Here is a 25,809-nt window from a genome sequence, read left to right on the forward strand (position 1 = left end):
TACTGATTCTGTTCACCTCAGCTGGCAGGAAGTAAGACAGGATCTTCTAAACAGCATTAATTATCACTTGATTTCTGCAGCAGAGCTCAAATTGATGTAAAGTCACATTTAGGTGCTTACTTGATATCATAGCGATGCATGAACATGATGTGGTCCCTGTAGGTTCTGTTCACATCCAGATCGATCTGTCGGATGTCGGGGGACAGAGCTCTGGCTCGGGCTTTCAAGTTCTGCACAGCAGAGGAATAAAAAAAAAAAAAACCTAATTTAAAGCTGAAGGTTAAATCCTGCAACCCTGGACTGCCTGTATGTATTTGCCTTAAACCAGCCAGGCTGTAGAGGTCTTCTTCATGCCTCAGGGTCAATAAGTAGCAACCAAGCCAACATGGAGGTTTGAAGTGGACCCTCAGCCGATGATTAAAAAGCCCTAAAAATGTCCTGAAAGACGCGCTTTGTGTCTCCCACAGTGCCTGGATGTGAGACATGAGTTTATTACTCCCACACTGAAGTCAGAAACAAAAAGAAGGCGTTCATGAAGCCGATGCTGGATTCGAGTCACAGACAGAAACAGACTCAGTAAAGTCAACAGCTCTTAACTCTGTTTTACCCCGAACATTTACTCAAAGCTTAAAGAAATAAAAAGCAACACGTCACACTTTCTAATTACACCAATAAATTAAGCGGAGTTAAAATGATTCGTGCATTTCTATTCAGTCTCCTGAGTCAGAACTCTGTAGAACCACCACTGAGCTCAGGTCCAGCTGCAGGTCTGTTGGTGTTTGTCTCTACCAGCTTTGAACATCTTCAGGCATTTCTGATCATTCTTTGCAAAAGAGCTTAAGCTCAGTCTTAACTAGATGGAGAACATCTGTGAACATCAGTGTTCAAAACCAAAAGGGTTTCTGGTGGACTTAGGTCTGGACTTTGACTAGGCCATTCCAACACATGAATATTATTTGAGTAGTCTCTCTGGGTGTATTTTTAAGCTGGTTTTCCTGCTGGAAGGAGAACCTCCACCCCGTCTCCAGTCATCTGCAGCCTCTAACAGGTTTTCTTCCAGGTTCATCCTAGACTGGGTTCCATTCAGATTTCCAGATCCTGCTGAAGAAAAGCATCTCCTCAGCATGATGCTGCCACCACCATGTTTCATGGTAAGAATAATGCATGGTGTTTGGTTTCCACCACACATTCATCTAGGTCAGCAACTTCAGTTTGGTCTCATCAGGCCGAAACACCTTCTTCCACCTTTGCTTGAGGCAAACCATAAACAAGACTTCTTATTGCTTTATAACTTCAGGTCCTGTGGACAGATTCTTCTACCTAAGCTGTGGATCTCCTGGTCCAGCCTGTCAGTTTAGGTGGACGTCCATGTCTTGATAGATCTGCAGGTAGTCCATCCTCTCTCCGTGTTCAGATGAAGTATTGAACGGAGCTCTGTGAGATGTCTCAGGGATATTGTTTTAGAACCTAACCGTGCTTTAAACTGAACCAGAACTTTTTCTCTAACAAACAGAAACAGAACATCTGCAGTTAGACTCAAATTAAATTACACACAGCTGGACTCTGAAGGCTGCTGGTTGGGCCATACTTATAACATCTTCAATCCATGTGTTGTTTTCTTCACAGTCATTTTCTACTTTATGTTTGGGAGTCAAATAAAATCGTATTAAAATCTAATGAAGTTTGTGGTAAAACTTGTTTCTCCTTTAGACCAGATTCATCTGCTTCATAAAAGCTGCTTCGTGTATTTTTTGTGGCCAAACTCTTTACATCTCCACCCGAGCAGCAATGAATCGGATCTCACAGACCAAACGTTCTAATGAGTCAGATTTAGAACAGGGTGATGAACATTGCAGCGCTGCACAGTCTAGCCTCCAAGCAGACATCAGTATCACGATGCCGTACCTCATAGAAGTCTTTCTTGTCCTCTTTTATTTTGGGAATGTCGAGCAGTAAGCACCACACCTCCCCTCGGAGCTGCAGAGGAACACCTTTATAGATCCTCCGGACCAGCTGGAAGGAAGAACAAGAAGCTGCTGTCAAAGGAAAGATCTTCAAAGAGAGCTCAGACTCCAGCTTCACACCGTTTACACTGCAGTGAGAAATAAATATATCCTGCACCAATAAGCAACTTGAACAAATCTGATGAAACATGGGCTATAAATCAAATCCGATCTCACCAGAACCAACTTATCTTCAGAACTTTGATTTTATTATTTGTAAAATATTCATTCCTGATCCAAAGTCCTGAAAGAATTAAACAAATACTGTTTCTCTAATAAGTTCTAAAGAGGGCAGTGATCCAACTGCACTTTGTGACAAAATATTTCCTCTCTCATGAGCTTCACAGTTAGCTGAAAGAAGTCCACAAACATGCGACTGATGTTGACCTAGCTTATATGACTTGTTGCATCTGAGAGGTTCCAGAAACATCAGCAGACCAGCGGATGGTCAGCTCTCACGTGGGCGAAGCTGCTCGATGATCTAATCGCTCAGGTTGGATTTTAATAGCAGGTTGTTTTTCAGGAAGCAGCCACCATAGTCCACCCCAGGCTGACAGATGCTTCAGCTCTATACGGTTTGCTGCAGCAACATCTTTTGATGGGTAAATGAACAGGTTAGTGTAATGTGAAAATCGCATCACTTCCTGCAGACCACAGAGAGGTAAAGAGAGCATCTGGCAGCTGTCAGGAATGCTAATAGAACACAGAGAGCTTCCCTCAGCATGTCTGCTCTGCTGAATGTACTCTGCTTGCTCTCTGAGCAAGAAGCTCAGGGCTCTGGAAGGTGAACCTCCACCATCTGGCTAGAGGAACTCCAACAGAGACTGTGGCCCCTGCATGCAGAACACCTAAGAGAGTCAGAGCTCGAAAGAGGTGGAAAATGAAGTTTTAAAACCTAAACTGCTGGAGCAGCAGTGAGTTGAGTTAATGATGAACCGCAGCTGGCCGGAACCATTATCCAGCAGGTATAGGAGGTCTTCAGACTGTAAATGAGTTTCTGCACAGATGAATGACAGCAGGCAGAAAGGAAAGAGACAGTGGAGTTGAGCATCGTGAGGATGAGAGAAGCTCCACCTGACCATTTAAGGTGGTGTCGCTGCTATCGCTACGTTTGGTCTAATTAATTCAGAGAACATCGCAGCAGCTTTTAGAGGAGAAGTTGGTCAAAGTGCTGGTTCATTTCTGTCCTGTAAACATCTCTACACATTTGAATCAGCTTCTCAGATGTAATGTGCTTCACATAATTAGGATCAGTTTTCCGGACGACTCCGACCCCTCCTGGCTGTTACAGCTGCAGGTCGCTCTGTGCTCACCTCTTATTTAATGTCGAAGCTCAAGCAGATTTGCTGAATCGGTCTGAGAACAACAGATAAATCACTGATTTACAGTGACTTTGTGAAGATGAGTGAGAAGGTGATGTCTGCTCTGATGTATGAGCTGCTGCATGTTTTCATGCTAAAAAGGGTGGAGGATTGAGAATCTCAGGAATAATGACACTCAGCTCTCTGTCTATGAGGAGTTTCTTGCCTCCTGCTTCTGCATTTAGGAGTCACTAGTTAATTAGGTCCTGATGAGCGATCCAATCACAGCGGCTCATCCTTTGGGTTTGTCAATTTACATCAAAACTGCTCTTCTTGCTTCTGTTTGAAAGGATTTAGCTTCATGTTTGTGTTTATTATATTTGAAAAGAAGGTAAAGGGATGCCAAGGGACAGAGCATCTTTTTATTGCACTAAACCTTTGAAATCTCCTACGATCTACAGCATTAATAGCTGCTTAGAAAGGTCATATTGCTGCATGTAAAGTGGGTTTATTGTGTGTTTGCATTAAACAGCTGTAGGTGTCTCTGCTAGGTGCTGAATCATGTTGAGACCACAGTTCTCTTTAATAGGAGTTTTTTTCTGTTAAATTTGGAATAAACGCTTCTGGTCTTTATGTTGCAAACAGCTGCTGGTTTCTATGTTTTACCAATAAAGCTAATTTACAGGGAGCGAACCGACATGCATGAGTAGAACTTGACCAGAAAAGGCCTTAAACCCAAACTGAGTGAATCACCTTGTCACTGTTCTTGTATTTCTCCCAGCTCTTCAGCATCTTCAGCCACTTGGTGGTTCTCTCCACCTCCAGGTGTTTTTGCTGTAGAAGACAAGTGAGATGTGAAGAAGATCATCTGCAGCAGTTTTTCTGACATAAAGAAACAACTTTGAGGAGAACAGCAGGTGATGAGAAGCACTACAGTGTTTTTTCTTTCTGTCCACAAACCATCAGATGTTTTAAATCTGTTCCATTCATTTTTCTGTCAAAATAAAATAAAACCGGTTTCTAGTTTAATTATTAATTAGTTCTTGTGTCTATTTTCATTTATAATCACTAAACAAATGTGAAGAACTGAAAAAGCTCAAGCAGCTGAAAGCATCACCGACCTTCTCCTCCAGTGAGTCGTATGATGGGAGTTCATTCTCACTGTGGGCAACAAACAGAAATTAATAACCAGCAGTTGAACTTTTTGGACTCATCATAAGTTAAAGTTTAGTCAAAGCTCCGCCACTATGATAAATAACCCATCTAAAATCCTTCACTTGGACCTGCTCTATCCAGCGACATTAACTGAATGTTATCAGAGGGAGGGAACATCACACATGTGAGGTCCAGACAAACAGGAAATAACTGTTTGGACCTTTAATCTGGGCTCGGTTTATCTATGTGCTGCAACAGTCAGTCAGCAGAGAGTTTTCCTTCCAGATAAAGTCAGTAAACATTCTGGTTTCATCTCAGTAGCTCCTCTTCTGAGCGCTCCACCTGACATTCAGCTCAACAGAGAAGGAAAGTTTTAAAAGAAAATTAAACATCACATAAAAGGATATTTTAAACAGAAATGTCAGGCCTCTGAAAACTACGTTCATTTCTGAGTATTCCAAACTGGGTCTGGGCTCCTTTTGCATGAATTACCATATCGGTATCCTTAGGTGGAATGGAAGCCCAGGTTGCTTTAATGGCAACCTTTAGGTCATCTATTGTTGGTTCTGGTGTCTCTCTAGGGGGTTCTGGTCAGCCCAGTTTGCTGGCCAATCAAGCACAACACCATGGTCAATGGACCAGCTATTGGTACCTTTGGCAGTGTGGGTCGGTACCAAGTCGTATCCAAGCTTGTCAGCAGAACAAAGCATGAAGCGCTCTAAAATATATTTGGGTTCAGGAGTGGCCTGACCCGAGGACTACAAGATCTGTAGGCCATGTGTAGGATCCATCTCTGTAGTGGCTTTAGACGCCTTGAATGGATTTTGTTTAACAATCCTTTCAAGGCTACAGTTGTACCTCTTGCTGGTGCACCTTTTTCCTTCCACTCAACCTTCTATGAATTTGCTTGAACACATCACTATGTGAACAACCAGCTTCTTTAGCAATGGCCTTTAGGGGCTTACCCTCCTTGTGGAGGGTGTCAATGACTGATCTGTCCAGTCAGCAGTCTTCCTCATGATTGTGTCTCTGACTAACCCAGACTGAGAGAACATGTAGAGTACAGGTGTCAGACTCCAGTCCTCAGGGGCCAGTGTCCTGCTACTTTTAGACGCGTCTCTGTTTCAACACACCTGAATCAACTAATTGGATCATTGGCAGAACTTTTTAGAACTTGACTGCCTACTGAGGAAGTAATTCAACCATTTGATTCAGGTGTCCTGGACCAGGGAGACATCTGAAACTCGCAGGAAACCAGCCCTCGAGGACAGATTTAGGGGTTCAGGAAACGTTTGCAGGTGCTTGGAGATAATTAGCTGATTAGGGAGTGGCACCATGAGTTTCTAATATTTTCACAATATTCTTTGTTTGATTGCTTTAGTTGTACCTGTATATCCATGTGTATTTAAATAAATATTGTTCTATTGAAAAGTGAATTTATTTCTGTAATCTGACTCATGTTCATTCATTACACACTTAGTCACATTTTTGGAGTTTGATTATTTCTACACTTAATGGAAACCCACATTCAGTTTCTTCAAAGATTATATTACATCAGACCAATAAACAATTAATAAAACAGAAATGTTGGCCAACTTCACAGTATGTCCAGGTACTGTACAGTATACTGACATAATTATATTTCCACGGTTCCTTCTCCTATAATTCCCCCAAAACTAGGAACTGATCCTGAAAATAAGACTATTTGGATCATTTACCAGATGTATCCAAAATGAGGAAATGAAGTTAATTCCATGCTTTTCATATTAGATGCATCTATTTATTCAGTAAATTCCAGTTTTATTTTGTACAGTCTGATAAAACACTGTGAAAAGTGAAGCACCTTTAACACATAAAACCCATCTTTGAAGAAGCCTTTAGGGGAGAAAATGTAGTTTTTCTGTGCAGCTTCTTCAGCCATAAAGTAAACATCAACCTGGACTGTTTGGCCACCAGCTGGTCCCGTCCTCCTGCACTGCCAGCATTCCCCACCTCAATACACTCCTGTCCCTGTCTGAAACTGTCATATCACCCAGAAGTTTGTTCTTCTTTTCTTCTAACCACCCTCTCATGTCTGTGTCCGTCTCCTACCGCCTACAGCAAGGTCTGGATCGCAGCACTCTGTCCAAACACTGATGCACTATGATTATGGCTAACCAGAATGTTTCCTGCCTGCATGCGCCAGCCTATTTATAAAACACCAACACTGTGCTGTTTATGAAGAGCCAAAGCCACAGACACTTTCTCCCCTCAGCTGTCTGGACTCTGCTGCTGTGGACCACATTAACTCAAACACAGCGGGGGTGTACGTCTGTAGGAGCTTACTGGACAAATCCAAAGCGGTCGATGACTTTGTACAGGTGGAAGTTGGTGTCCTCCCAAGGCTCCACTGTGGCCTCTTTTCCCTGGAAAACAGAAAAGAAAACCAAACAGCATCAAGAACTGGAAACATGTTTCAATCTTTGCTAGTTTCTCAGGTTTAACATTTCATAACTGAATAATTCAGTGTGGATTGCTTTTAATGTTAATTTTTCTGGACCAATGAGGAGAAATCACTACCATCATTGATGAAATTACCTTTAAAGTTTTATTCTCAACCTTTAAGGCATTTTAGTTTGGTGAAACCACATGTTCAACTTGAAAGGTTAGTCATCCTCTGCCTTAATGATGATAGTGGTACCAGTAATGATGATGATTTGGAAAAGGTGTTGAACATGCTAATATTTATTAAATACTTTGTACCAAAAGCATCTTTATGTAATTACAACTTCAAGACGTCTCTCGAATGGAGAAACATCACATTGATTTCTCAGGTGTGATTTTGACCCAGACAACAGGGCTCTGGGGAACCTTCCTCTGCACTCTGATCTTCAATTCTTTCCATAGATAATAGGTTAAAACTGGACATGCTGTTTCCAGGTCTTTCTGAAGGTTTCTGTGAGTTCTCCTTGTCTCTTGGCAACTCCTTTGACTTTTCTGTCAAAAGCCTTACAGAGGGACCTTGCCATGGCTGCTTTATGGTCAAAGGATGTTCTTTCTACCACTGGATTATGGCCCCAGTGGTGCTCAGAAACAAAACTGGAATCATTGCCATTAGTAAAACCTTTTGACTATGCACCAGAGCTTGTACATGAGGCTGAGTGGTACCAGCTGGATATAGCTGGACTAAAAAACCCCAGAAGGTCTTTAGTTTTTAGAAGGTTCAAACATGCAGTGCTACATCTTGGACACTTGGGTAAAAAGAGGGTCAGAGTTCTGTCAACTAATCACCACCTGGTGACGAGTTGAATCCAGTGGCTAGATAGAAACCCAAATGAGTAGTGAGAGTGAACAGGAAGCATGTTAGACCAGAACTCAAACAAATTATCTAAGGAAGAGTTCCCTTTGGTTACTGCCCCCTTTTTAGATATGATTAATCTATCCTTAGTAGATAGACAGCATTCATTTGGCCTACTACAATAACATAAAAGACCTTGGTCTCATCTTTGACCTGGACATGTAATTTAAATCCCTAATAAACTGGTGTTATATAGTCAGTCAGTCATTTTCTACCGCTTATTCCATAGTGGGTCGCAGGGGAGCTGGTGCCTATCTCCAGCAGTCTATGGGCGAGAGGCGGGGTTCACCCTGGACAGGTCGCCAGTCCATCACAGGGCAACACACAAACAACCAAGCACACACTCATTCATACACCTAAGGGCAGTTTAGAGTTACCAATTAACCTAACAGGCATGTCTTTGGACTGTGGGAGGAAGCCGGAGGACCCGGTGAGAACCCACGCGTGCACTGTGGAACCAGCTCCCAGTTTTAGTCCGTGAGGCAGACACCCTGTCTACTTTTAAGGCTAGGCTTAAAACTTTCCTTTTTGATAAAGCTTATAGTTAGAGTGGCTTAGTTTATCCTGAGTTATCTCTGTAGTTATGCTGCTATAGGTTTAGGCTGCTGGAGGACATAACTACTTTTCCTCTCTGTGTTACTTTCCCCTACTACTCTCCTATTACGTATTAATTATCTGCAGTTATTTCTACTATTAACTTTATGTTCTCTCTCTGTGTTTTTTTTTTTCTCACTTATGGTGTCACACCACCTGGTGGCGGCCATTGGCTAACCTGCTGCTGTCAATAACTTCATGTTCTCTTTCCATCGATGATACAGTGCATGCTCATTCAGGAGGAGGGATTGCTGCACAGACAGCCGATGCATCGTCTGGGTTTCCTTAAATAGAAAACTTTTTACTAATTGGAATAATAAACTTAACTTGTTTGCATTGTTTTATAACCAAGATTGAATTCAAATGTAAGTTATTCATTTTTAATCTGTCTGTATGATTGTAAAAGGTTTTAGGCAAAAAAAAGTACCCTTTTTTGAACTTGCACTACATGAATAAACCGAAAGATTTTCTGGACACATCCCGAAGTCATGAAATCAACCGAAATCTATAAATAATGAACTAAGTGCAAATTATGCCATTACCAAGGTGCTCCACAAGACATATCTCATGATTGCAAAAATCAATGACCTTCCGCAAGACATTTTAACAAAAAAAAACATACTGATGGTGTTGGTAGCAGAAAAATTACTTAAGGTTCCTGGACGGCTACGGCATGATAAACATCATACTACAAGAGGTCCAATCCTTTGGACCTACCATCCCCCAACTTCAAGATGCATCTATTCTCCAGCACACCAGTGGACCAGCTAATCACCTGACATAAATCCTCCAGAAAATCTTTGGAAAGCTCAAGAGTTCATATCCTGAAGGTCCTGACAGTCCCTTTTAAGTAGGCTGTGAATGTAATTGTGTGTCAGGATGAACACTGTACTATACTATGTCATACTCAGCCTCATACTATAGTATTTTATGATGAACATCACATTATACTGTGTCATGATGAGATAATGAATGTCACACTTATGATTATGAGTTATCAGAACATTTAATTTCTCTTTGGAATTAATAAAGTATTTTTCAGACTGAACTGAATATGAGGCCATGCTGAACATCATACGTCAATGTGTGTATTAATAAACAGAATTGAATACCATCCTATGAGACCAGTTGAGGTCATGACGAAGTCACAATAAACATGCAATTGTATGTCTTATAGTGAATATAATACCAAATGAGGTTATGATGAACTTCATATTCTAGAATGTGCCATGATAAACGGCACACTACATTGCATGGTTTAAATAGTCATAGTTACTGTCATACTATGAGTCACACTAACCAAATGGAAGTAATGCTATGTCATGTTATATTAAGTGGCCATAAAAACATATACTGTGTAAAATTACAAACATCACACTATGGGAAATTAAAAACATCATACTTTACTATGTGGCCTTAAAAAAGTGATTCTATACTATTTGGTCTTACAAACATCATATGATTTTATGTGGCCTCAAAAACGTCATACTATAGGGGTTGGACAATGAAACTGCAACACCTGTCATTTTAGTGTGGGAGGTTTCATGGCCCCTCCTTGAACCGTCACCTTAACGTGGTGGAGGGGTTTGAGTGCTCAAATGATCCTAGAAGCTATGTTGTCTGGGGCCTAAATGCCCCTGGTAGGGTCTCCCATGGCAAACAGGTTCTAGGTGATGGGTCAGACAAAGAATGGTTCAAGAACCACTCATGAAAAACAATATCGAGGCACGTGACGTCGCCCGGTACGGCGGAGCCGGGGTCCCACCCTGGAGCCAGGCCTGGGGTCGGGACTCGTCGGAGAGCGCCTGGTGGCCGGGTTGCTCCTCGCGGGACCCGGCCGGGCCAAGCCCGAACGAGAGACGCGAGGCCATCCCTCAGTGGGCCCACCACCTGCAGGGGGAACCGTGAGGGACCGGTGCAAAGAGGATTGGGTGGCGGACGAAGGTGGAGACCTCAACGGCCCGATCCCCGGATGCTTAGGCTGGCTCTAGGGATGTGGAATGTCACCTCGCTGGGGGGGAAGGAGCCTGAGCTTGTGCGGGAGGTCGAGAGATATCGACTAGAAATAGTCGGGCTCGCCTCCACGCACAGCGTGGGCTCTGGAATCCATCTCCTTGAGAGGGGTTGGACTCTCTTCTACTCTGGAGTGGCCCACGGGGAGAGGCGGCGGGCTGGTGTGGGTTTGCTTGTTGCCCCCCAGCTCAGCCGTCTCGTGTTGGGGTTTACCCCAGTGGATGAGAGGGTTGTATCCCTGTGCCTTCGGGTTGGGGAGAGGTCTCTGACTATCATTTCAGCCTACCGGCCGAGTGGTAGTGCAGAGTACCCGGCCTTCTTGGCGTCCCTGTCGGGGGTGCTGGATAGTGCCCCTCCTGGGGTCTCCATTATTCTGCTGGGGGACTTCAACGCCCACGTGGGGAACGACAGTGACACCTGGAGAGGCGTGATCGGGAGGAATGGCCTCCCCGATCTGAATCCGAGTGGTGTTTTGTTATTGGACTTCTGTGCTAGTCACGGATTGTCCATAACGAACACCATGTTCAAACATAAGGGTGTCCATCAGTGCACTTGGCACCAGGACACCCTAGGCAGGAGGTCGATGATCGACTTTGTTGTCGTATCATCAGACATGTTTTGGATACTCGGGTGAAGAGAGGGGCTGAGCTGTCCCCTGATCATCACCTGGTGGTGAGTTGGATCCGCTGGAGAAGGAGAAAGCCGGACAGACTCGGCAGGCCCAAGCGCATAGTGAGGGTCTGCTGGGAACGCCTGGCGGAGCCCTCGGCCAGGGATGTATTCAACTCCCACCTCAGGGAGAGCTTCGACCAGATCCCGGGGGATGTTGGAGACATAGAGTCCGAGTGGACCATGTTCTCTGCATCTATTGTCGATGCTGCTGCCCATAGCTGCGGCCGTAAGGTCTGCGGTGCCTGTCGTGGCGGCAATCCCAGAACCCGGTGGTGGACACCGGCAGTAAGGGATGCAGTTAAGCTGAAGAAGGAGTCCTATCGGCTGTGGTTGGCTTGTGGGACTCCTGAGGCGGCTGACGGGTACCGTGAGGCCAAGCGTGCTGCGGCCCGGGCTGTGGCAGAGGCAGAAACTCGGGCCTGGGAAGAGTTCGGTGAGGCCATGGAGAAGGACTACAGGTTGGCCTCGAAGCGATTCTGGCAAACCGTCCGGCGCCTCAGGAGGGGGAAGCAGTGCTTTGCCAACACTGTTTATAGTGGGGGCGGGAGACTGCTGACCTCGACTGAGGACATTATCGGGCGGTGGAAGGAGTACTTCGAGGATCTCCTCAATCCTGCCATCACGCATTCCGTGGTGGAAACAGAGGCTGGGGACTTGGGGTTGGACTCTTTCATCACCCAGGCTGAAGTCACCGAGGTGGTTAAAAAGCTCCGCGGTGGCAAGGCTTCGGGGGTGGATGAGATCCGCCCTGAGTACCTCAAGTGTCTGGATGTTGTAGGGCTGTCATGGTTGACACGCCTCTTCAACATTGCGTGGCGGTCGGGGACTGTGCCTCTGGACTGGCAGACTGGGGTGGTGGTCCCCCTTCATAAGAAGGGGGACCGGAGGGTGTGTTCCAACTACAGGGGATCACACTCCTCAGCCTCCCTGGTAAGGCCTACGCCAGGGTATTGGAGAGGAGAGTCCGACCGATAGTCGAACCTCGGCTTCAGGAGGAACAGTGTGGTTTTCGTCCCAGCCGAGGAACACTGGACCAGCTCTATTCCCTCTACAGGGTACTTGAGGGTTCATGGGAGTTTGCCCAACCGGTTCACATGTGTTTTGTGGACCTGGAGAAGGCATTCGACTGTGTCCCTCGTGATGCCCTGTGGGGGGTGCTCCAGGAGTATGGAATCAGGGGCCCTTTATTAGGGGCCATCCGGTCCCTGTACGAGTGGAGCAGGAGTTTGGTCCGCATTGCCGGCACTAAGTCGGACCTGTTCCCAGTGCATGTTGGACTCCGGCAGGGCTGCCCTTTGTCGCCGGTCCTGTTCATAACTTTTATGGACAGGATTTCTAGACGCAGCCAAGGGCCGGAGGGGGTCTGGTTTGGGGACCAGTGGATTTCGTCTCTTCTTTTTGCGGATGACGTGGTCCTGCTGGCCCCCTCTAGCCAAGACCTACAGCATGCGCTGTGGCGGTTCGCAGCCGAGTGTGAAGCGGCTGGGATGAGGATCAGCTCCTCCAAGTCCTAGGCCATGGTACTTGACCAGAAAATGGTGGCTTGTCCTCTTCAGGTTGGAGGGGAGTTCCTGCCTCAAGTGGAGGAGTTTAAGTATCTCGGGGTCTTGTTCACGAGTGAGGGAAGAATGGAGCGGGAGATAGACAGACGGATTGGTGCAGCTGCCACAGTAATGGGGGCGCTGTGCCGGTCCATTGTGGTGAAGAGAGAGCTGAGCCAAAAAGCAAAGCTCTCAATTTACTGGTCGGTCTACGTTCCTACCCTCACCTATGGCCATGAACTTTGGGTCATGACCAAAAGAACGAGATCACGGATACAAGCGGCTGAAATGAGCTTCCTCCGTAGGGTGGCCGGGCACTCCCTTAGAGATAGGGTGAGGAGCTCGGCCATCCGGGAGGAGTTCGGAGTAGAGCCGCTGCTCCTCCACATTGAGAGGAGCCAGTTGAGGTGGCTCGGGCATCTATACCGGATGCCTCCTGGACGCCTTCCTCGGGAGGTGTTCCAGGCATGTCCCACCGGGAGGAGGCCCAGGGGACGGCCCAGGACACGCTGGAGGGACTATGTCTCTTGGCTGGCCTGGGAACGCCTTGGGCTCCCCCTGGAGGAGCTGGAGGAGGTGTCTGGAGAGAGGGACGTCTGGGCGTCTCTGCTGAGTCTGCTGTCCCCGCGACCCGGTCCTGGATAAGCGGAAGACGACGAACGAACGAACGAGGTTTCATGGCTAAATTGGACCAGCCTGGTAGCCAGTCTTCATTGATTGCACATTGCACCAGTAAGAGCAGAGTGTGAAGGTTCAATTAGCAGGGTAAGAGCACAGTTTTGCTCAAAATATTGAAATGCACACAACATTATGGATGACATACCAGAGTTCAAAAGAGGACAAATTGTTGGTGCACGTCTTGCTGGCGCATCTGTGACCAAGACAGCAAGTCTTTGTGATGTATCAAGAGCCACGGTATCCATGGTAATGTCAGCATACCACCAAGAAGGACGAACCACATTCAACAAGATTAACTGTGGATGCAAGAGGAAGCTGTCTGAAAGGGATGTTCGGGTGCTAACCCGGATTGTATCCAAAAAACATAAAACCAAGGCTGCCCAAATCACGGCAGAATTAAATGTGCACCTCAACTCTCCTGTTTCCACCAGAACTGTCCGTCGGGAACTCCACAGGGTCAATATACACGGCTGGGCTGCTATAGCCAAACCTTTGGTCACTCATGCCAATGCCAAACATCGGTTTCAATGGTGCAAGGAGGGCAAATCTTGGGCTGTGGACAATGTGAAACATGTATTGTTCTCTGATGAGTCCACCTTTACTGTTTTCCCCACATCCGGGAGAGTTACGGTGTGGAGAAGCCCCAAAGAAGCGTACCACCCAGACTGTTGCATGCCCAGAGTGAAGCATGGGGGTGGATCAGTGATGGTTTGGGCGGCCATATCATGGCATTCCCTTGGCCCAATACTTGTGCTAGATGGGCGCGTCACTGCCAAGGACTACCGAACCATTCTTGAGGACCATGTGCATCCAATGGTTCAAACATTGTATCCTGAAGGTGGTGCCGTGTATCAGGATGACAATGCACCAATACACACAGCAAGACTGGTGAAAGATTGGTTTGATGAACATGAAAGTGAAGTTGAACATCTCCCATGGCCTGCACAGTCACCAGATCTAAATATTATTGAGCCACTTTGGGGTGTTTTGGAGGAGCGAGTCAGGAAACGTTTTCCTCCACCAGTATCACGTAGTGACCTGGCCACTATCCTGCAAGAAGAATGGCTTAAAATCCCTCTGACCACTGTGCAGGACTTGTATATGTCATTCCCAAGATGAATTGATGCTGTATTGGCCGCAAAAGGAGGCCCTACACCATACTAATAAATTATTGTGGTCTAAAACCAGGTGTTTCAGTTTCATTGTCCAACACCTGTATATTATGTGAGATTAAAATCATACTATACTATGTGGCCTTAAAAAGTGGTCTTACAAACATCATACTGCACTATATGAAATAGAAAAACGTCATACTATACTATAGAACATAAAAAACATTATACAATGTAAAATTAAAAACGTCTTATGCTACTCTGGCCATAAAAATGTAATAATGTGCTTTGTGGCCTCAACGCCATACTATACTAGGTGAAATTAATAATGTCATGCTACATTATGTGGCATTAAAAAACATCATACTATACAATATGGATTTAAAACATCATAATATGCTATGTTAAAATAAAACGTCATACTAAACTATGTGAAATTAAACTTACATATGTGATACTATGTGATTTTAAAACAGTCTTAAAAATGTCATAATTTACTGTATGACCTCAAAAATATCATACTGTACTATACTATGTTAAATTATTCATCAGAGCAATATACTCATCTGATGCAGGTTCAGGACTGATAACAATTCTGATTGGGATCTAATTTAAATGCTACTCACGTTTCTCTGGGGTAGAGATTCATGTTTTAATTGGCTGAGGGCAGTCTAGACTCTATTGCCCTTAGGGAAAACGTTCCGGTGTTAGTGTGTGTAGAGATGCAGAAAAACATTGTGAGAGAGTTAAGATTAACAGGTGTGAAATGAAACAGCCAGACAATCAGCCTTTGTCACTGTCTGACCCTCAGTTTCTAAAAAGACGAGAATATTGTAAAGATGATCCTAGAGATTGAAGTATAAATATGCAAACAATGCATTCATATCTGATCCATTTGAGTTTTAGTAGATGTTAAAAAAATTTAATTATTAGAATAACTAGATAAAGAAATGTAAGGTCTGAAACAGTCGGTACAGTAGTAGAAATGACTCATTACAGTTCTTAAAAATACACACTTTGGAGGACTGCCATGCCAGTCTGTCTGTTACAACTCATTCCCAAACTCAGACTCTGAATCTGTCAGATTTTACTCTCAGATGAAATGTTGTGTCCTGCAAGCTGTGTTATTTTTAGCTCACAAAAATAAAGAATATTGAAAAACACATTAGTGGCACAGATTCAGATCAGTAAACATATCTAAGCACATCCAGGTCACCCATCAAAGTCACACTCTTTGAGGTTCAAGTGGTTACTGAGTGAAAGAGTTAGTGCATACCCCTGTTTAATGAGCTGTTTTAATGAAATAAAAACAAGACCATGATAAATCATTTCATACTTTTCTCCACCTTTAATGTGAAACAAACTGTAAACATTTTGATTTGAAAGTTTCTTTAAAAATGGCAATAACCCAGGTGCATAACTGCATAGCCCCAAGTCATTACGTTGTAGATGAGGGGTGTCTACATTTTCTAAATTTACTGCTACTACATTTTAATTTGCTTTACTGATATAAAAATCGTACCAATTTCAGCAGATACTCGTAAACGCGAATATGTCCAATGCTCCACATTCTCTAGAACTTAAAATGTCAGACATGAAAGGCAGGTTGTAGCTCCACAGCTCAGTCTAACAACCAGATGTTGAGGTGAAATATCTAAAAATTCATCTTCTCTCCGTTTGCCCACCCAGTGTTTGCACTGCTACCTCAGCAGAAACTCACCATTTGAAATAAATAACTCGCTCATGATGGCTTCTTTCCACCACAGGCTGCCATTTGTGCGTCTCAAGAAAGAAAAACAATTGCCTGACAGTAATAATTTCTATTGTTTAGAAAAGTTAGGGCAGGGTGGCTCAGTCCTTGTATTATTTAACAACAAAATCCACTGTTCTTGTTCTTTTTCCTAAATCCTGAATTAGACTTTTAACACAAATGAAGCCTCGTTGCTCTAAAATGACAAAAAGCACTAAGAACTAACTAATACACTGATTTTAGCTCCTTCTGCTTTGCCAAACACTTGAACACATGCCTCCATCATCTCCAGTCTCCACAACGTCTTGACTCCTAATGAGACAGCTTGAGAACAGCCTGCTGCATGAAATTAAAACAACTGGTTCACAAAGCGAGCAGGAAGGGTTGCTCCTCCTGATCTTCGCTGGCTGTGAAATACATGTTCTTGGTCCAGTAAGGTTGCGTGATAGTTCAGCTGTAATTTCCATAATTCTCAGTCCATTTTTTAATGTTTCAACAGAAATATTTCTACAGAGGTCAGGCTTTACAGACATATCTCCTGCTTCAGAGACGTTTTTTAATATGTAATCTGTTAACAGGATCATGTAGAACTCAGTGAATAATTCACTGATTAACGCTTTAGGACTAGTGTGAACATTTGAGCATGTCAAGAATTAAATGGCTTATGTGTAGTTTTAAACATAGCCTTAAAAAATAAAAACAAAAAATCACTAAACCTAATCCTGAACTCTAAAAAAAACAATACTGTAGGATGTTAAATTAACATTGTAATGTAATTAGATTAAAAAAGTTAAAGAATTTCAGCCAATCGTTAAGGTTCGGACTGGTTTCCTGTTTTAGATCTCAAATTCTGTATCAGCGGTTTAAACTGTATTTAAAAAGTATTTAATAAGATTGCTGGAATTTCAAAAGTCTTATGCACAATATAAATGAGATCCCCCTCTCCCACATATTGCTGCGAGATGTCAGTTAGCTGTGTATATAAGCGGGAGGACAGATAGAATTTGATCTTCAAAGCTTGGTTAAAAAAATGGAGTAAAAGTTAGCTGAAAATTCAATTCAATTCAATTCAATTCAAAGATACTTTATTGATCCCTGAGGGGAAATTAGAAGTCCAGTACAACCCATCCAAACATACATCATGACACAAGACAAGGGGGGACGGGTCACCGAGGCTTTACTGCCCACTCACAGGCGCTGCCCCGAATGTTCAGGCAAAGAGCGCCACCTATCTCTTTTTTAAGGAAGCATGACTTCGGAAAGAACAGGTGCAACAAGCTGTGAGTGTCTAACAGTAAAATAAACAACTCCCTGCAGGGCTGATAACCCAGCTGACTGATTAGATAACGGCAGAAGGAAACAGAAATACTTTGTGGAACAACAACTCTAGAACCTTCTTTTTATTAAATACTTAAAATTCTAGATTTTGGGTGAGATCATTTGCCATTGTTAAACAGACCATTTACTCAATTTATTAAGTAATAATTAACTATGGCTAATGTTTTGATATTGTAGTAGCAGTGGTTGTCTGGGGCTTAAATGCCCCTGGTAGGGTCTCCCATGGCAAACAGGCTCTAGGTGACGGGTCAGACAAAGAGAGGTTCAAGACACCCTCATGAGGACTACACAAACGAGGCAAGTGACGTCACCCGGTACGGCGGAGCCGGGGTCCCACCCTGGAGCCAGACCGGGGTTGGGACCCGTCAGAGAGTGCCTGGTGGCTGGGTAGCTCCTCGCAGGACCCGGCCAGGCCAAGTCCAAAGGAGAGATGTGAGGCCCATCCCCCAGTGGGCCCATCACCTGCAAGGGGGAACCGTGGGGGACCAGTGCAAAGAGGATTGGGCGGCGGACGAAGGTGGAGACCTCGGCAGCCCAATCACCGGATGCGTAGGCTGGCTCTAGGGACGTGGAATGTCACCTCACTGGGGGGGAAGCAGCCTGAGCTTGTGCGGAGAGATATCGACTAGAAATAGTCGGACTCACCTCCACGCACAGCGTGGGCTCTGGAACCCATCTCCTCGAGAGGGGCTGGACTCTCTTCTACTCTGGAGTGGCCCACGGGGAGAGGCAGTGGGCTGGTGTGGGTTTGCTTGTTGCCCCCCAGCTCAACCGTCTCGTGTTGGGGTTTAGCCCAGTGGATGAGAGGGTCGCATCCCTGCGCCTTCGGGTTGGGGACATGTCTGTCGCCTACGGGCCGGGCAGCAGTGTGGAGTAACCGGCCTTCTTGGCGTCCCTGTCGGGGGTGCTGGATAGTGCCCCTCCCGGGGACTCCATTATTCTGCTGGGGGACTTCAACGCCCACGTAGGAAATGACAGTGAAACCTGGAGAGGCGTGATCGGGAGGAATGGCCTCCCCGATCTGAATCCGAGAGGTGCTTTGTTATTGGACTTCTGTGCTAGTCACGGATTGTGCCTTATGCTTGAACACCATGCTCAAGCATAAGGCTGTCCATCGGTGCACTTGGCACCAGGACACCCTAGGCAGGAGGTCAGTGAGCAACTTTGTTGTCGTATCGTCAGACCTTCGGCCGCATGTTTTGGACACTCGGGTGAAGAGAGGGGTTGAGCTGTCCACTGATCACCACCTGGTGGTGAGTTGGATCCGCTGGAGGAGGAGAAAGCCAGACAGACTTGGCAGGCCCAAGCACATAGTGAGGCTCTGCTGGGAATGACTGGCTGAGCCCTTGGCCATGGATGTATTCAACTCCCACCTCCGGGAGAGCTTTGACCAGATTACGGGGGATGTTGGAGACATAGAGTCCGAGTGGACCATGTTCTCCGCATCTATTGTCGATGCGATGCAGCTGCCCGTAGCTGCGGCTGTAAGGTCTGCACTGCCTGTTGTGGCGGCAATCCCCAAACCCGGTGGTAGACACCGGCAGTAAGGGACGCTGTCAAGCTGAAGAAGGAGTCCAATCGGCTGTGGTTGGTTGGCTTGTGGGACTCCTGAGGCGGCGGACGGGTACCGTGAGGCCAAGCGTGCTGCGGCCCGGGCTGTGGCAGAGGCAAAAACCTGAGCCTCGGAGGAGTTCGGTGAGGCCATGGAGAAGGACTACCGGTTGTCCTCGAAGCGATTCTGGCAAACCGTCAGGCGCCTCAGGAGGGGGAAGCAGTGCTTCGCCAACACTGTTTACAGTGGAGGTGGGGAGCTGCTGACCTCAACTGGGGACATTATTGGGCGGTGGAAGGAGTACTTCGAGGATCTCCTCAATCCTGCCATCACGCATTCCCTGGTGGAAACAGAGGCTGGGGACTTGGGGGTGGACTCTTTCATCACCCAGGCTGAAGTCACCGAGGTGGTTAAAAAGCTCCGCGGTGGAAAGGCTTCGGGGTGGATGAGATCCGCCCTGAGTACCTCAAGTCTCTGGATGTTGTGGGGCTGTCATGGTTGACACGCCTCTTCAACATTGCGTGGCATTTCATCCTGGCTATGCAACACTGGACCGGCTCTATACCCTCTACAGGGTACTCGAGGGTTCATGGGAGTTTGCCCAACCGGTCCACATGTGTTTTGTGGACCTGGAGAAGGCATTCGACTGTGTCCCTCGTGCTTTGGGGGGGTTGCTCTAGGAGTATGGAATCGGGGGCCCTTTATTAGGGGCCATCCGGTCTCTGTACAAGTGGAGCAGGAGTTTGGTCCGCATTGCCGACACTATGTCAGACCTATTCCCGGTGCATGTTGGACTCCGGTAGGGCTGCCCTTTGTCACTGATCCTGTTGGTAACTTTTATGGACAGGATTTCTAGACGCAGCCAAGGGCTGGAGGGGGTCTGGTTTGGGGACCAGTGGATTTTGTCTCTTCTTTTTGCAGATGACGTGGTCCTGTTGGCCCCCTCTAGCCAAGACCCACAGCATGCGCTGTGGCGGTTCGCAGCCGAGTGTGAAGCGGCTGGGATGAAGACCAGCTCCTCCAAGTCCGAGGTCATGGTTCATATATTATTAAAAGTTTATATGAAATTTTAATTTTAATACAGTTAACTTTTTTCCAATATACTACAAACTTAAAAATTGGAAACATTTACAATTAAATATGCAGCATTTATTCTTCTTGGCATCAAATCTTGTTATAAAATTTTATTATGTATAAATAATTTGGTGGATTGCTCCTTTAAGTGTGCATGAATGCATTTGGACCTTGCTAATCCAGGCTGTCCAGTTGCATGCCGATGACATCACACTAACCCAATCAATTAGACGAATGATTGGTCAGTTGCATCTTTCTTCTTCGTCTTTGATTAAACCAAGATGTCCTGCAGAACAGATGATGTTTTCTGCTCTTCCTGCTCAGGTCACTGAAGCTCTGCACTATGGAGCTCTCACCATGCACATGTTACATGTTCAGCTTTTATCAGCCATGACCAAGCCTCTGACACTGCCTCTGAAATGTTGATTTTGCAGCCTTGTGAACCTTGTGAGCCTGCTGTTATAGCGTTTTACAGGCAATAAGGCAGAGATTTATGGAGGCACTGACCTCAGTGTTATTATGAACATGGGGAGAGTCTCAGTGTGAGCTGGTGAGAGGAATGCAGCTGTGCAAACTGACAAGAATTACAGTGTGAGCAGACTGAAAGGAGGTTTGGGCTTAGTTTATACCTTGTCATATTTGGCGACGATATCAGCCCGCTCCTGGTCCAGTTTCACCACCGCATCCTGCTCGGTATCAGAAGCTGCAGATGAGAAGAGAAAAGGGCAGGGATGGGTAAGAAAAAGGAGGATAAAATACAGCCGAGAAAAACATACTTTAAAAATTATTGAAGCCAAAAGGCTCCAGACTTGATATGTTCCTGGCCTTTCATGTCTGAAGCTTAAGTAAAATATTCACTGATTTACAACTATTTTACAACTATATTAGTTCCAGAAGAATTCTGGACCCAACTGTGCCCTAAGAACATCAGGTGTGAGGTCTTGAGTTCATTTTTAAAAATGTATTTTAGAAATGTTTGCTGGTTGCTGAGATCTGCCTGATAAAACCTGCGTGATGGCTGCTTATTTCCATCTTTAACAGCATCAGTGGTGGTTTTAGGTCTCCTACTGCTCCGTGGGCCAGATAGCAAAAAATATAAAGAAACTAATATTTAAATGGTCCATTTGCTGCAGACTGAAAGAACCTAACCCAGAATTAATCAGCCCATCAGAAGAGTTAAAGAGCTGTTATAAATGTTTTATTCTTTATTTTTGCTGAGTTGAATGATTACGGCTAAACTGTTTAGTTCCTTGGGTTATTAGAATACTAAATCAGACCGACCAATAAAAAAGGTTTGTAACATAGAAATGTTATGTGCTGTTTAATCCATCTTCAGGACATATTACAGCACCTCACGCCTCTTCTGCTGACAAGCTTTGGACTGGCCTGACCAGAACCCCATAGAGAACCTATAGAGTATTGTCTAGAGGAAGATCTGTAAACCAGAAAAATCTAAATTAACAGCAATATAAAACTGTGTGTATACAAGTTTGATTATTGGGATCAAAGTACTTAAATTTTACTTAAATGATTCACCAGTTTATAAAGATGTACCTGTAAAGTGCTATCCACTCCTCATCTCATTCTCCTTTCAAGGTTTTTCTTTGGACTGATAGTAATAATAAAAATAATAGAAATATAATATTAATATAATAATTTATTCTGATTACTGCAGTTGAAGCTGTGGAAATGATGAAAGAAAAAACATTTTGACATGACAAAAAAATTAGTTTAGAGAGGTTCTACCTAAAAACCTGAAACACAGTAGATGATAAACTGCTGTTATGGTCCATTGTGAAGTGTAGATGTGTAAAAGCAACAGATTGCACAAAGATGTGTAGATGAAGATCAACTTCAAATTAAGAAAAAGTAAAGCTGCATAGTAGCAGACTTTAAAAGACAGAGTGGAGGTTTAAAACGTTACCACAGCATTGTTTGACATTTATCTGCATTTATTCCCGACTAGCTGCTGAACGCTAATTCTCTCCGAGGGCGCCTCAGATTGCTCTCAGCCTCGACACATCAGATTGTTTTTCTCTCACCACAGCCTGGCTCTGTGTTGCTCCAAGCAGGAACACGCACTTGTTCTCCGAGCGAGAGTCAGCCCGACCTCAGCTTGGGAGAAGAGAGCAACAGCGAGCTGCTCTGGGATGGAAACCAGTGTCTTGCACACACACACACTTCCTGATTCAGTTCACGGTGAGACGATCCAAACACGGATGTTGTTAAGATGGGTCATGCAGTGTTTATGTTGAACTCGTGCAGTAATAGAGGCATTTGATAAATCACAGCCTCCTGCAGAGAGACAGCTGCAACTAAACACCTTTAGAAGATTTTATTTTCCATTGCATATCACCCCAACCTTAAATAAATATGTTTTAGAAGTTGTATAAAAGCAGACATTACCCCTCCTTGAACCGCCACCTTAACGTGGTGGAGGGGTTTGAGTGCTCAAATGATCCTAGAGGCTATGTTGTCTGGGGCTTAAATGCCCCTGGTAGGGTCTCCCATGGCAAACAGGCTCTAGGTGACGGGTCAGACAAAGAGTGGTTCAAGAATCCTTCATGAGGACTATTATATCGAGGCACGTGACGTTGCCCGTTACGGTGGAGTGGGGGTCCCACCCTGGAGCCAGGCCTGGGGTCGGGACTCGCCGGAGAGTGCCTGGTGGCCGGGTTGCTCCTCGCGGGACCTGGCCGGGCCAAGCTCAAATGAGAGACGCGAGGCCATCCCCCAGTGGGCCCACCACCTACAGGGGGAACCATGAGGGACCGGTGCAAAGAGGATTGGGTGGCTGACGAAGGTGGAGACCTAAGCGGCCCGATCCCCGGATGCTTAGGCTGGCTCTAGGGACGTGGAATCTCACCTTGCTGGGGGGAAAGGAGCCTGAGCTTGTGCGGGACGTCGAGAGATATTGACTAGAAGTAGTCGGGCTCACCTCCACGCACAGCGTGGGCTCTGAAACCCATCTCCTTGAGAGGGGTTGGACTCTCTTCTACTCTGGAGTGGCCCACGGGGAGAGGCGGTGAGCTGGTGTGGGTTTGGTTGTTGCCCCCCAGCTCAGCCGTCTCGTGTTGGGGTTTACCCCAGTGGATGAGAGGGTCGCATCCCTGCGCCTTTGGGTTGGGGATAGGTATCTGACTGTTGTTTCGGCCTACGGGCCGAGCGGTAGTGTGGAGTACCCGGCCTTCTTGGCGTCCCTGTCGGGGGTGCTGGATAGTGCCCCTCCCGGGGACTCCATTATTTTGCTGGGGGACTTCAACGCCCACATGGGAAATGACAGTGACACCTGGAGAGGCGTGATCGGGAGGAATGGCCTCCCTGATCTGAATCCGAGTGGTGTTTTGTTATTGGACTTCTGTGCTAGTGACGGATTGTCCATAACGAACACCATGTTCAAACATAAGGGTGTCCATCAGTGCACTTGGCACCAGGACACCCTAGGCAGGAGGTCAATGATCAACTTTGTTGTATCATCAGACCTTCGGTCGAATGTTTTGGACACTCGGGTGAAGAGAGGGGCTGAGCTGTCCACTGATCACCACCTGGTGGTGAGTTGGATCCGCTGGAGGAGGAGAAAGCTGGACAGACTTTGCAGGCCCAAGCGCATAATGAGGGTCTGCTGGAAACGTCTGGCGGAGCCCTTGGCCAGGGATGTATTCAACTCCCACCTCCGGGAGAGCTTCGACCAGATTCCGGGGGATGTTGGAGACATAGAGTCCGAGTGGACCATGTTCGCTGCATCTATTGTCGATGCTGCTGCCCGTAGCTGCGGCCGTAAGGTCTGCGGCGGCAATCCCAGAACCCAGCAGTGGACACCGGCAGTAAGGGCGCTGTCAAGCTGAAGAAGGAGTCCAATCGGCTGTGGTTGGCTCGTGGGACTCCTGAGGCGGCTGACGGGTACCGTAAGGCCAAGCGTGCCGTGGCCCGGGCTGTGGCAGAGGCAAAAACCTGAGCCTCGGAGGAGTTCGGTGAGGCCATGGAGAAGGACTACCGGTTGGCCTCGAAGCGATTCTGGCAAACCGTCCGGCGCCTCGGGAGGGGGAAGCAGTGCTTCGCCAACACTGTTTACAGTGGGGGTGGGGAGCTGCTGACCTCGACTGGGGACATTATTGGGCGGTGGAAGGAATACTTCGAGGATCTCCTCAATCCTGCCATAACGCATTCCCTGGTGGAAACAGAGGCTGGGGACTCGGGGTTGGACTCTTTCATCACCCAGGCTGAAGTCACCGATGTGGTTAAAAAGTTCCGCGGTGGCAAGGCTTCAGGCTTCGGGGGTGGATAAGATCCGCTCTGAGTACCTCAAATCTCTGGATGTTGTAGGGCTGTCATGGTTGACACGCCTCTTCAACATTGCGTCGCGGTCAGGGACAGTGCCTCTGGACTGGCAGACTGGGGTGGTGGTCCCACTTCATAAGAAGGGTGTGTTCCAACTACAGGGGGATCACACTCCTCAGCCTCCCTGGTAAGGCCTACGCCAGGGTATTGGAGAGGAGAGTCCGGCCGATAGTCGAACCTCGGCTTCAGGAGGAGCAGTGTGGTTTTCGTCCCGGCCGTGGAACACTGGACCAGCTCTATACCCTCTACAGGGTGCTCGAGGGTTCATGGGAGTTTGCCCAACTGGTCCACATGTGTTTTGTGGACCTGGAGAAAGCATTCGACTGTGTCCTTCGTGATGCCCTGTGGGGGGTGCTCCAGGAGTATGGAATCGGGGGCTCTTTATTAGGTGTCATCCGGTCTCTGTACAAGCGGAGCAGGAGTTTGGTCCACTTTGCCGGCACTAAGTCGGACCTGTTCCCGGTGCATGTTGGACTCCGGCAGGGCTGCCCTTTGTCGCCGGTCCTGTTCATAACTTTTATGGCCAGGATTTCTAGGTGCAGCCGAGGGCTGGAGGGGGTCTGGTTTGGGGACCAGTGGATTTCGTCTCTTCTTTTTGCAGATGACGTGGTCCTGCTGGCCCCCTCTAGCCAAGACCTACAGCATGCGCTGTGGCGGTTCGCAGCTGAGTGTGAAGCGGCTGGGATGAAGACCAGCTCCTCCAAGTCCGAGGCCATGGTACTCGACCGGAAAAGGGTGGCATGTCCTCTTCAGGTTGGAGGAGAGTTCCTGCCTCAAGTGGAGGAGTTTAAGTATCTCGGGGTCTTGTTCACGAGTGAGGGAAGAATGGAGCGGAAGATCAACAGACGGATCGGTGCGGCTGCCACAGTAATGGGGGCGCTGTGCCGGTCCGTTGTGGTGAAGAGAGAGCTGAGCCAAAAAACAAGGCTCTCAATTTACCGGTCGGTCTACGTTCCTACCCTCACCTATGGCCATGAACTTTGGGTCATGACCGAAAGAACAAGATCCCGGATACAAGCGGCTGAAATGAGCTTCCTCCGTAGGCTGGCCGGGCACTCCCTTAGAGATAGGGTGAGGAGCTCGGCCATCCGGGAGGAGCTCGGAGTAGAGCCGCTGCTCCTCCACATCGAGAGGAGCCAGTTGAGGTGGCTCGGGCATCTATACCGGATGCCTCCTGGACGTCTTCCTCAGGAGGTGTTCCAGGCACGTCCCACTGGGAGGAGGCCCAGGGGACGGCCCAGGACACGCTGGAGGGACTATGTCTCTCGGCTGGCCTGGGAACACCTTGGGGTCCCCCCGGAGGAGCTGTAGGAGGTGTCTGGGGAGAGGGACGTCTGGGCGTCTCTGCTGA

The 25,809-nt window shown here is 46.7% G+C and overlaps 1 protein-coding gene and 1 long non-coding RNA gene across 11 annotated transcripts in view; one reads left to right on the forward strand and one right to left on the reverse strand.

The window, feature by feature from the left end:
• The window catches only part of LOC124883000, a 32,071-nt gene extending 27,654 nt beyond the window's left edge, over positions 1-4,417 (forward strand). The window contains exons 8-9 of one of the 5 annotated variants that reach the window (XR_007042061.1): positions 1,061-1,151; positions 4,086-4,417. This is a non-coding gene — a long non-coding RNA (uncharacterized LOC124883000). The other 4 variants (XR_007042062.1, XR_007042060.1, XR_007042058.1 and 1 more) reach the window with 4 other exon arrangements.
• The window catches only part of usp6nl (USP6 N-terminal like), an 89,933-nt gene that overhangs the window by 11,196 nt on the left and 52,928 nt on the right, over positions 1-25,809 (reverse strand). For all 6 annotated transcript variants that reach the window (XM_047389788.1, XM_047389791.1, XM_047389789.1 and 3 more), the window contains 6 exons: positions 20,750-20,823; positions 6,785-6,864; positions 4,426-4,465; positions 4,058-4,138; positions 1,906-2,013; positions 121-230 (listed from right to left, as the gene is read on the reverse strand). In XM_047389788.1, the coding sequence (XP_047245744.1) occupies positions 121-230; positions 1,906-2,013; positions 4,058-4,138; positions 4,426-4,465; positions 6,785-6,864; positions 20,750-20,823 (493 nt within the window). The remainder of the gene's footprint in view (positions 1-120; positions 231-1,905; positions 2,014-4,057; positions 4,139-4,425; positions 4,466-6,784; positions 6,865-20,749; positions 20,824-25,809) is intronic.

The sequence above is a fragment of the Girardinichthys multiradiatus genome, chromosome 17, assembly GCF_021462225.1.
Source record: "Girardinichthys multiradiatus isolate DD_20200921_A chromosome 17, DD_fGirMul_XY1, whole genome shotgun sequence".
NCBI lineage: Eukaryota > Metazoa > Chordata > Actinopteri > Cyprinodontiformes > Goodeidae > Girardinichthys > Girardinichthys multiradiatus.